Source organism: Mirounga leonina, unplaced genomic scaffold (genome assembly GCF_011800145.1).
Source record: "Mirounga leonina isolate KUSES-001 unplaced genomic scaffold, KU_Mleo_1.0 Mir_91, whole genome shotgun sequence".
NCBI lineage: Eukaryota > Metazoa > Chordata > Mammalia > Carnivora > Phocidae > Mirounga > Mirounga leonina.
The window spans coordinates 18,912,207-18,925,129 of NW_023270839.1; the positions used below are offsets into that span (position 1 = coordinate 18,912,207).

Below are 12,923 nucleotides of genomic sequence, written 5' to 3' on the forward strand. Positions count from 1 at the left end.
GAGTCCCCAGCACACCATGCCTGAGCAGCGGCCATTCAGCCGCCACTTAATATTGTCAGTGATGGGGAGCTCGCTTCCTCACAAGGCAACTTGATCCATTTCTGTGCAGCTGAAATATTAGAAATGTATTCCTTGTAGGGGCGCCTGGGTGGCTCAGTCGGTTAATCGTCTGCCTTCGGCTCAGGTCATGATCTCAGGGTCCTGGGATCGAGCCCCACGTCAGGCTCCCTGCTCAGCGGGGAGTCTGCTTCTCCCTCTCCCTCTGCTCATCTCCCTGCTTGTGTGCTCTCTCTCTCTCTCTCGCTCTCTCTCAAATAAATCAATAAAATCTTAAAAAAAAAAAAAAAGAAATGTATTCCTTGTACTGTGTGCCCTTATAGCGTCCAATCCTGGGGCCTTAGCTCTGTCCTCTGAGGCCACCCAGAATAGGTAATAAATGATCATTTTCTATGATGATCTTTGCAAATATTTGAATACAATAAGCATATTCTCAATATCTTCTCTCTTCTAGAATAGACATGCTCCATTCTGTTATTGAAACTTTATATGTAATTGGCAAGAATTCAAAGAAAAAGTTTAAACAACCTGACCAAAGATGGCGGGCTGCTGGTCCTTACCGATTCAGGAATGCATTTCCAAAGCGACTAAGCTTTCGAAATGGCTTTTTGGGGTCCACGACTAAAGCGTTCCCTGGGGTGCTGCCCTCAGTCTCCCCGTACATCACAGCAATGAAGGAATCGGTGGTGGGCTCTGGACCAATCCTCATGCCTGGGAAATCTTGTTCCAGTAAGTATCTAGGGGAGGGAAACAGAAAAGAAACTTAGCAAGTTATCACAAAGCAAGAGGCCAGAAAGCTTCCTGGGCCTAGACACATAATCACCAAGAAAAGGAGAATGATTGGCATTTTACTCTTTTGCTAATGACAAATTTTCAAAGCTTAAGATCTACAGACCTAAGCCCCACCTTCCCTCCCCCTTGAGGGCTAGTAACAGGTCAGGCATCTTGCAGACTTCCTGGGTCTTCTGAAAAACATACCTCTGCTCAGCACAATTCCCATTCCTTGTCCCATTGGCACCATAGACACCACCCCAGGGAAGTGTACCCAGCCAGCTCCTGTGCATTCTGCGAGAACCTGCTCAGGCCCACCTCCTTTTGGGAAGTGTCCCCATCCCTCAAGCGTGTTGGGCACACCTCCTCTGTGGGCCCTGGGCACCCTGTGCCTGCAGCCATGATGGTGCTCACCAGGGGCACTGCATTTTTCTCATCGTGGGCCCTTGTAGGCAGGCCCATGCCTATGGCCAGATGCATAGCCCCAGCACCCAGCACCATGCCTGCCCACAGAGGTCACTCAATGTAGTGAATGAAATAATGAACCATCTCCCTTCCTTGTCACTGGTGATCAATGAGGTCGGCACATCCTCCCGGTGCACTTTACAGTTCCCTTGGGTTCCTGGAGGTAATGGCCATAGAAGCCGATCTCCAAAGAATTCTGCAGCAACACAGGCTGCTATAAGGAATGGGGGTTGAAGAAGGGGTGTCTTGGAGGGGTCAGATTAGATACCACCAGGGCCATTACTAGCCCTATGTGCAAATTGGAAGAAGATGCCCCTTCCTCTGGGCAGACACAGCCCTGCACCAGGGTTCATAGCTTAGCAAGCTAGCTGGATTTTACCCCCCAACATGCTCCCCTGCCCAGTGCCTTCATGGAGTTTAACCTGCACAACTGGGCAGGTGGGCCTAGCAAATGTCACTGATGGTTCCTATTCAGGGGGCCCAGAAGACCAACTGATGGGATACAGGCCAAGGACTGGCTCAGTGATATGGCTGGGGTGGGGCAAGGCGGCCAGAGGTAGAGTGGTGGGGAAAGTCTGCTTTATATGGAAAATGGCTTCCACCACCAGCACTTCATTCAGCCGAAGCCCCTCGGAGCCCCTCCCTCCCCACCAAGATTTCCTTTCCATGAAGAAGAAACACACTTCCCTGTATTTATGCATATGTGGAATGGGGCGGGGCAGGGCAAAGACTACTCCCTCCTTCCTTTGCAGCCGAGGGGAACATGAAGAAAGGAATACTTTGGAATACATTTCCCTCATTACCAAGCAACAGGTGGAAAGGCAACACCTTCAGAGAACACTTGAAAGTGACTGGGAGCAGGTTCTGGGAGTGGGGAGCAGTGGAAAGGAATCCCTGTTGGAGGTGATTAGGGCGGAGCCATGTCCCAAGCCTGCCAGGGCGATGACCCTTGACCCTGGGAGAGAAGCTCCAGGGCATGAATGTGCACAGTTTTCTCCAGCTCCCCATTCCTAACAACTATTTGTTTATTTCTAAAACGTCCCAACTGATCAAATTTAGGTCTGAACCTGTCATTTTATTTCCTGGGACAGAAGGGACTGCACTCTCAACTGTCCAACACAATTTTGCCATCTTTCTAAGAATAAGAAATTAGGCCATCCCTGACACCTATGTTTTCTATATAAAATAAAAAACTGAAATTGTTTAGCCATCTTAGCGGCTATATTCTGAACATTTAATTGATTTCATTGCTAGTTTTTATGTCATCCAAAGTTTCTACATTTCTGTGAAGTTGTGGAGCACCAGAATAGATGACATTTAAATATGTCCCCTAAATTTTGAGGAAATGTGAAAAAATGATCGGATAACAGCACCCAGCATTTACCAAGTGCTCGTTATTTACCTGGAGTACAAAGCCCTCCATGTGCACAATTGTTTGTGTAATCCCCGTAACACTCTGTAATGGGCACTAACATTATTCCCATTTTACAGGTGGGAAAACTGGGGCATCAGAAAGGCTAAGCAACTTGCCTAAGGTCACACAATAAGTGTGTTTCAGTGGAAATGGAATGCAGGCAGTTGGACTCCAGGTCTTGTGCTGTCTCCAGACAATGTTTTTCTTTTTGTTTATTTAAAGATTTTATTTATTTATGAGAGACAGGGAGAGAGGGAGCGGGTGTGCGAAAGAGTGAGAGAGAGCATGAGCAGGGGGAGGGGCAGAGGGAGAAGCAGGCTCCCCGCTGAGCAGGGAGCCCGATGCGGGGACTCAATCCTGTGACTCCAGGATCGTGACCTGAGCCAAAGGCAGAGGCTTAACCAACTGAGCCACCAGGCGCCCCTTCAGACAATGCTTTAAACCTGCGTTTGAGCCAGTGGTTTGCTCTGAGATGAGGAGCACAAGGAGAGTTCAGGGCCCTCATGCAGAGTGTGCTGGCCATAGACACTGCAATCCTATTTCTCCTCAAAAGTGAGGGAGGAGAGTTCTCCCCACTGGCTTCCTGCATGGTCCCGGGGCTGCCCTAACAGCAAGGCACCAGCTCTCTCTGTTCTCCCTAGAGAAAAGCTGGGGAGAGAAGGAGATACTTTTCCAAACATGTTCAAATTTAATTTTTAAAAAATTTCAAAACATTTTCAGGCACTGAGCATACTAGTAAATACCCTTAGGAGCAGAAATGTTCACATTTACAAATTCTTACGAAATTCCACACAAATCTTAGAAATACTGGTAGAAGCCAGCAATAGCATCTCACGCTCCGTGAAACTCCAGCACTTGCAGAGTGTAAACAGAGTGTGTGAATTTCATATACACATAGGAATGTGGAATTTCGGTTTTACAGCCACTCTGGGATCTCAAGTCTGAAGTCATTCATCAGCAAAGCTAGAATTCAATTCCAGATCACACCGCTCCCAAGTCCACTCTGATTTCCACGCCCCATGGCCTGGATGACACTATGCCAGGAGATCCGTGGGACAGAGGAAGGGGGACCACCGAGGAGGGGGGTCTGGGCTTGGAAGAACAGCAGTCAATGTCACCAGGCTCCCTGCGGCACACAAAGTTCTCACAAAAGGCTCAGGTCCAAGTGTTGGCTTGAAACTTGATAGGCACTCTCCCACGGAATCAATGTTAACAGCAATGGCTAGCTTGCAAGATAGCCTACAATGTTCACGGACACCCCAATAAAATAGAAACCAGACAAGAACTGTAGCACTACCTTTTGGGGGAACACCCAGTGTTGGGCCCTGCCTTGGGTGGTTTTCTGCAATCTTGCCCCTTCTCAGCACGTTCCCAGGCCTGAGCAGGAGGAGGGCCTTTTAGCTCCAGGCCTCAGGAGGTGAGGATGGGGCTCAGGCAGGGGTGGAGGGGTGTGTAGATGCCGTGGTTCAGCAGGGAGTCCCCAGCAGGGAAGTAACTCACACGTAAAGGTGTGTAAGTCAGGCCATCATTGCCAAGGAGAGCCTGAATTGCTTTTGATGTTTACATAAATATATAGGTTTATATAAAAGAACAACAAACCCTACTAATTTGGGAATAATAGAGGTTTCAATGAAAAGTCTAAAGTATGAAATTGTTTCAAGAAGAGTATGTGTTTCTTATTTTCAAGTTCATAATGTAAGAGAAGCTAGAACTTCCCAAGTAGCAACCCTGCCAGACAGAACTTTAATAAATTATTTTTAAAGTATACTTACATATATTTCGGTTTATATTTGACAGGTATTTGTTAAAGTATGTTGCTAATGTGAATCAGTTTGAAGTAAAAGGTGCCTCTGAACTATGACTTTGATAAATCACTCCATCTTTGGGTCCCAGACACAGAAGAGAAGTAGAACTAGGAAGGGCTCTTGTATAGCTTGTTTACCTTGTTAATCTGCTTAGTGATACTTTCTCCCGCAGATAATAAAAAGCCAAAATTCAGTGTTCAATTTCGTTATCAAAGCGATACCAATGAAGACAATGTATTAACACTTTAAAGAGCTCATAATACCCAACTCTGGTGAGGGTGTAGTAAAATAAACACCCTTATGTATATTAGCAGAATAATCAGTTGGTATAACCTCACTGAAAAGCAATTTGATACTTTGTGTCAAAAGCCTTTAAAATGGGGGTAGTTCTCCTTTTTGAAATCTATCTTTAGCAAAAATCCTAGATACATGTGTGAAGATGTCCATTGCAGCATTATCTTTAACAGCAAAAAAATTAGAAAAAAAAATTGTGTTCTCTTTCCCATGGCTGTAAAATTCACTTTTTATATTTATGACTTATTCCCTGCCTCCACCTGGTAGAGTATATGTTGCAGGAAAGCAGGGCTTTTAGTCTCTTCTGTTCACTAATGCTTCCCACATGCTTGCAACAATCTCTGGCACATGGTTGGGGTGCTCAATAAATACTTGTTGGAATAATGAGTGTTTGAATGTCTGATCACACTGGACTTTGTGCCACCTTTTCAATATGCCAAGGCCATTCCCATCTCGGGGAAGACCCTCCCCCAGATCTCTGCATGCCACATACTTCCTTGGGGAGCACCCTGACACAGAAGCCTCTCCAGTCTGATTCCCCATCCCTCCCCCTCATAACCTAATCAGAGCACTTAGCAAGAGTTGATATTGTGCCATGTTCCTGTTGGCATGTCATTGTCCCAGAATATTAGGAGCATCTTGAGAGGGAGACCCTCGTCTGTCTGGCTCTCTACTGTACCCTAGCATCTAACAAGCATCTGGAACAAAGTAGGTGCTGAACCAGTGTCTGGGGGCTGACTGGCTTTCTCCACACCCTCCTTCAGGTGGCCTCCCTCACTTTTCTGCCTCCTCATCACACCTCATGTGGGCTCTGGTCACTCTGTCCTGTCCAGCTGTCTCCCAGCCTCCCTCTCCCCCATCTGCCCTGCAAGATGAGACTGCTTTTCTAAAGTACCACTTTCATTAGACAGCCTTCACCAACAACCCAGTCCTTCCCAGATGACTTCCCTTCCCCACGAGCCACCCCCTTCTGCCTTGAGCTCTGGGGTTCTTGCTCCTCACCTATTTTAGGCCTTCTTCCCTCCCTGATTAGTCTTTTCCAGGCTTAAAATTCCTGACCCTGACTTCCCTTACTTCATTCCCTCTGTCTGGCAGGGAATCATGTCTCATGATCTCTACCATCTATCCTACTTGCTCTTTAAGTCACTTTATAAAGTGTCACCTCCTTCGGGCAGTCCTCTCGCTGAGCACTCCAGGACCTTTTTTTCTGGCCACTCCCCACCTCCTCTTCTCTTGTGGACCTCCTCGGGAACACCTGGTATTGGTGCTGTTTGTGGGCCCATCTCCTCTTTTCTGATACGTTGTCATTTCCTGCCTGGTGTGATCCACACACTCAGAACTCTTGAGTCCCAAACTCTCTTAGGAATCATGTGGCTCAACCCCATGTCTCGACAGATGAAGAGACTGAGGATTAGAGCCGGCAAAGACTTGCTGGTCAGACTTGCTAGTGGCCGTGCAAGACTTGGAGCCTGGGGCTCCTCTCTCTTGGCCCGAGGCGTTTGCTTTTACACCAGGCTCAGCCCATAGCGCTGGGGTCCCACACAGCTCCCAGCTGCTGGCACCCTAAGAAGGACCTGTCGGATACATGAGTTAATATATGATACTCTAAGCCGACTGCCCAGAAGAGTTTTACATCGGGGGATGGGGAAACTCAGGTACACTGACGTCACACAGCCAGGTGGGCAGGCACATGTCAGATGCAGTGAGGGAACTAAGACCAACCAGGACACGGGGTATCTGATGTGAACAAAGTGCGAAGAAAGTGACGAGGTTCAAAACCAGAAACCTCGGAGAGTGTGAGTGGATTCTGAGGTACGACATACAAAAACGAGTCACCTATAGGCACAAGGCTGATCAACTGTGTTAAATGTTGATGTATCAGAGGCTTTCCCAGAGCTACGAGTTCCGGGGACTTTGTGGTGTTACCTGCAATAACAAGAATCAAAGGAACGAGAGGCCACAGGAAGACTAGGGAAGGGTATTGCCACAGCTCACAGTCGACAAGCCCCCTGCACATGCATCCCGTGCGTTAGACAGGGGTTTGGTGCCTGGCTCCACCCGGCTCTCCTTTTCCTGTGTTCTCAGAAAGGGCTGCCACTTCCAGGGGTGATTGCTCCAAGCCATCAACATAAAAAAAAAAGACAGACATCTGGGATTCCAAGCAGTTGGGCAGGGGGCTGGTGGGGAGGATGGGAGACCAAACATATCTTTGTCCCTGTCTGCTGGCTCTTGGGCACACTGGTCCAGCCTTGGTTCAAGGAGCTGATTTCATGCAAGGGTATATGTGGATAGTGTCTTTTTCCTTCCATTGCTTAGACTAGAAAAAAATTTTTTTAACGTCCTAGTAAGAAATGTCATTTGTGTCAAGAGGAAAAGAAAATCTTCAGGATGAAAAGTCCCTCAAGATACTCAAGCACCATCTTCTCAGAGATGGGCTTAAGAATGACTAAAAACAAACAAACAAGGTATATTATTCAACGACAGACTTCTGCAAATGTTGTGTCCCCTGGGTATTCATCCATGCGTTCTGCCTAGGTACTGACTTGTGCTTGGAATCATGGACAAGGCATTAATTATTTTAGTAATACAGTAGTCCTCCCTTATTCATGGAGGATACGTCCTAAGCCCCTCAGGGAACGCCTAAACCCTACAGGCACAATGTTTTTTCCTACACATACACGCACATGATAAAGTTTAATTTATAAATTAGGCACAGTAAGAGCTTAACAAAAATAATAAAATAGAACAATTATAACAATATACTGTAAAAAAAATTAGGTTATGTGGTCTTTCTCTCTAAATATCTTACTCTACTGTACTCACTCTTCTGATGATGATGTGAGGTGATAAAATGCCTACATGATGAGGTGAGGTGAAGTGAGGTGAATGACAAGCACTGTGTGACGTCGCATTAGCTACTACCGACCTCGCCATATGTCAAAAGGAGAATCATCTGCTTCTAGACTGCGGTTGACAGTGAGTTAAGTGAAACCATGGGAAGTCGAAGAGCGCATAAAAGAGGACTACCATATACCTAACTTTTGAGGATTTGGTAGGTCCTAAAGTCTTTATATGAATAAATCTATTTCATCCTAAGTGCCTTACAGGGTAGGTATTATTTTTATCCCCATTTTACAAATGAAAAAACTAAGGCTCACAGAGATTAAGTGGTTTGTTAGAACCTAGATTTCTTGCCCGTCCTGTGAGAACACCACCTGCCCTGAATCAGAGCTTGAGAGGCCGAGTCAGCCTGCAACAGGAGCATTTACAGGAACGCATTCTGTGATTCATAACAAATATACAAATCTAAGACTTTTTAGTAGGTATTCAATAATTAAATCAGCACTCTAAAAAGTAAGATGGTGCATATATTTGGGGTGTTTTATGAGCATTCTTTTTAAATTCTCAAGCCCAAACCTAGAGAAATGGCTTGTGTAATGATGAGATTTTTAGAAATGTTGGTGCCTACATCGGTATCTGTGCAGACTTTGAGAGTTCAATTCCTTGCAGTGGACTAGGACATTTTTAAAAAGAGCATGAAACCATCCCCAACAGTCATTTTGTTCTTTTGAGTATCAGTTACTGAGGTTTTAAGCCATACAGATGTGAAAGAAATACATAAAGTACAACTTTTGAGTGCCGTGGAGAAGCAGTTATATTTCCTTATTTTAAAATTCAGGGCTATGAGTTTAAACACATTTCAGTTTATAGTAAGCGTTGGAAAGCTTTACATAATGTATTTTTTTACTGATAATACTTGATCCACTATTTCACTAGGTGAGCGAATGAAAAGAAAGGGTTAGTCCTTCAACTCTGATTTGTGTTGAATCTAGATGTCCTTTGTTTATCCTTGTGTTTAATCCCAAGAAATGCAAGTGGGAGAAGAATCAAACATTTGTTATCACAAAAGTCTTACAAAACGGTCAGGAATATATAATTATTTCCTAGCAAATAAGCACCACTGCCACCAGCACTCCTGGACATCACTGAACAATAGATTATTATGAAACCACACTGTACCGTTTATAAGGCATTTCATACACATTTTATCACTTTGCCCTCACTGTTGTTGGAGCAGGCATTTTATCCCTGCTTAGGACAAGGTAAGCAGCTCGCACGAGACCACATTAGCACAGGATGACGACTACTTTTAACACTTTGATCTATTTCCATCCAGTCACAGTTCTGTGAATATAATTTTTTCTTTCTAAAATTGGGATCAAAATGTTTAAATAATTTTGCATCTAGATTTTTCACCATTAGTTTTTCCTCATACCATCAGAAATTCTTTGAAAACAATTTTTAGTAGCTGCAGACTATTCTAAGACGAATGTCTAACAACTGAGTTTGCCACTTCCTTACTCTTGGGCATTGAAATTGCTTCCCATTTCTGGCTCTTATAAATAATGCTGAGATAAATATCAGAAATATCTCCCTCTGTTTAAAATTTCAATCCTCTTTAAGTTGCCGAAAAACTAAGTTAGGCCAAGCTTCACTTCCATTTTAAGACTCTAGGTCTTCCTTGTGTGTGAAACCTGACTTTTATTTTCCTTTTTGTTTTTTTCCTTTAGTTGAATCATGGACATATTACGGCCAGGGCTCCTTGCTCAGGTGACATCATTTTTGAAAGTGCTGTGCCTACTAAGGAATCTACAATACCCTGTGGGATCAAGAAACCGGAATTTGCTGGATAAAGCCTTTTCACAGCTTGATTTTCCCAGCTATGAATGGCATTTCAACCACGCAGGGCTGTGATGTGCTTAAGGCACCCTGCTGTCTAACTGATACCAGTACCAAAAGCTGTTCCGTTCTGCCTTCCATGCTACTATGGAAGGAGGCTGGAAGAAAGAGAAAGGAAGGAAAGGAAGGAGACGAAAGGGAGCGGAAGTTCACTGGAATCCAAGGCAACATGCTTCCCAGTTGTTTATAGCCCTGTTAATTTCTCCAGTCATTCATCTGCTCATGCAATGAAGATCTATTAAGTGTCTTCTGCATGAGGACTTGTAATTTAGGAACCAGACAACAGACTTGAGATTGATTTGGGAGCACTGGAAAGCTGCATGACGAGGCTATAGAACACAGCCTTTGCCAAAGTTCCTTAACGATAGGACCCTTTTTGAACACCTATTACCAGTCTCCCAGAATTACCTTCCACAGAACACTGGTTAAAAGAAAAAGTAAAAAGGCATTTAATGAAGCTCAACATCTGTTCTAGTGCTTTCAAATGAAATTCCTTTAAGACTAGTAATAGATAATTTCTTTTTTTTTTTTTTTAAAGATTTTATTTATTTATTTGAGACAGAGAGAATGAGTGAGAGCGAGCACATGAGAGGGGGGTAGGGTCAGAGGGAGAAGCAGACTCCCTGCCAAGCAGGGAGCCCGATGTGGGACTCGATCCAGGGACTCCAGGATCATGACCTGAGCCAAAGGCAGTCGCTTAACCAATTGAGCCACCCAGGCGCCCCAATAGATAATTTCTTAATGTGATTAATTTATAAAATATTAAACCAGCAGCTAACATCACGTCTTAAGGTGAAGTAACAAAAGCACTGTCATCACTATTAGAAGCTTGGTGTAGATGCTCGCTTCCCAATACAATCAAATATGAAACAGCAGAGGAAACAAAGTAATCATGAATGTAATTGATACAGCTGTCTATCTAGAAAATCCAAGAGAACCTACTAAAAAGCTGTCAGAGTAACTTCAATCAAATGAACAGATACAAAACGAAAATGCATAAAAATCAGTAGCTATCTCACATACTTGCAATACCAATCTAGAAAATATAAAGGAAAAAAATCTGATTCATAAGAGAGAAGGAATATAAAATACCTAAGAACAACATAGAGTATATAGAAGTCTATGTAAGTAAATCAAACACCTCTCTGAGATGGATAAAAGGTCTGAGTCAAAGCCATGCTGTGTTCCTGCTTGGGAAGAGCAAATACCAAGATAAAATGCAGTTCCAATACAAATGGATCCCAATGGTATTTTCTGGGAAGAATCTAATGAAGTAATTTTAAAGTTCCCCTGAAAGAATAACAGGAAATGATGATTGACAGTATTAGCAAAATAAAGAGAAGTAAGATCAGAAGGGTCTGCATTACCATTTAATTAAAGAATGTTTTAATGACAGTCCTTAAGACAGTATGTTGTGGGCATAAGAATCTACCAACAGAGCAATACAACAGGAGAGAAAGGCTCCAAAAGATCCCAATATTTAATAAGTTAGCATATGAGGAAGCCTCATGTGGTAGTGGGAAAAGGTAGGATTATTCAATAGTGCTAAAAAATAAAAAAACAAGGGGCGCCTGGGTGGCTCAGTCAGTTAAGCATCTGCCTTTGGCTCGGGTCATGATCCCAGGGTCTTGGGATCCAGTCCCACATCGGGCTCCCTGCTCAGTGTGGAGTCTGCTTCTCCCTCTGCCTCTGTCCCTCCCCTCTGCTTCTGCTCTCTCTCTCTCAAAATAAATAAGTAAAATCTTTAAAAAAGTAAATTTTTTCCTGTCACACTTGTTTTTAAATAATACATAGTTTTACTGACAGTTTGGTGAAATAATGATCCTCATATTAGATTCTGTGGTGGGAATCTAATTTGAAATGACTTTTCTGAAAAGGAATATATGTACATATACATATTCCAGATAAAATATATGCTTTATTTTATATAAGATATATATTATATATACATATATGTATTACATAGGTGTACATATAATCAGCAATATACATAAACTTGACAAATATTTATAACTTTTGATGTAGTAATTCATACTTGGGCACCTATTCTAAGGAAAAGAAAAAACTAAGACATACAAAGATTTACAGCCAAGAATGTCCACTGCAATATTACAGATAACAGCATAAAATTAGAAACAATGTTCCAAGCTGTAGGATAGACTAGGATGCAGTCATGAAAGCTATTTCTGAAGATTACTTCATGACACAAGAAAAAGTTCATCATATCATATTAAGTGAAAAAGGCTGTTTATTAAATTGCATTTTTTGCATAATTCCCAGTTTTGTAAGCATGACTTCTAGGTCTTCATCTAGGTCATTCACTAAGAATGTGAACAGATGGAGCTTGGACCACATGCCATGGAAGGGCCACCAAAGTGAGCCTCCCTCTTCTGGGTTGAGGCTGACCCGCTTCAGGCTTAAAAAGTTCAACCATCATGATTCCATTAGCTGAACCTTTGTCTATCAATGGTTCCCAAATATTTCCTGGGGGAGGCTACCTAAGAATTACTCTGGGAGGTGGTTTATAAAAACCAAACCCAAACCAAACTCAAACCAGATTTCGGAGCCTCTCCTACAGAAATTCCAATTCAGGAGGTCTGGGATGGAGGCCCCTGGAATCTGTTCTCAGGCTCCCAGTGATTCTGACCCATAGCAGATCCAGGGACCACGGCTTTCTAGTTCATAATTTTCCAAGGTCTTGAAAATTATACTGAATGTCTTTTAGAAGTAAGCTTCTAGATGTGAGTTAAGGAAGAGAATTTTATAATTAAAAAAAACCAAACAAACAAAAACCAAAAAACCCCGAACACATTTCCCCTCACATTTCTCCTCATCCGGTAGCATTGCTACCGTTCGTCAGGCAGGTGATGTAGTACGTGGACAGGAGGCCAACATGCAGGGTCTCCCTCCGTGACTGCTGCCACCCCCACCCCCACCCCCTGCCCTCGAGCTCCCCCTCCCCTGCTCCGAGGCCTGCCTCTTCTGAGATTTCTGAGATACCGGCTGCTCACATTCTACAGGCCCCTCCCATCAACTTATAATGGCTTTCATCAGAATGCCTGTCACCAGGGCACAGTTCCTTCCCTGCAGTACCCAGTTGCTGAGAGTTTTCTATATTTGACGCTTCACCTCCCACTCACTCCTCAGCCCACTGCCACCTGGCTTCCATCACCACCACTTACTGGCATGGCTCTTGCCAGGGTCACCCTGGCTCCTGATGGCTGATCCACGGGATCCATTTCAACCCTTTTCGCAGAAGCATCCGGCCCTGCTGACCATGCCGTGCCCTCTCTTTCCCTGGCTTTTGTGGGGGCTGCCCGATGCCTCACCTATGTAGCAGATATTTTCCCTTTTTTGATAGCACCGTGAGGAGCCAC

The 12,923-nt window shown here is 43.9% G+C and overlaps 1 protein-coding gene across 1 annotated transcript in view; it reads right to left on the bottom strand.

Moving 5' to 3' along the window:
• Positions 1–12,923, bottom strand: part of EHD4 (EH domain containing 4) — a 79,499-nt gene that overhangs the window by 59,188 nt on the left and 7,388 nt on the right. Inside the window, exon 2 of the mRNA XM_034994463.1 lies at positions 618–794. Coding sequence (XP_034850354.1) covers positions 618–794 — 177 coding nt within the window. The remainder of the gene's footprint in view (positions 1–617; positions 795–12,923) is intronic.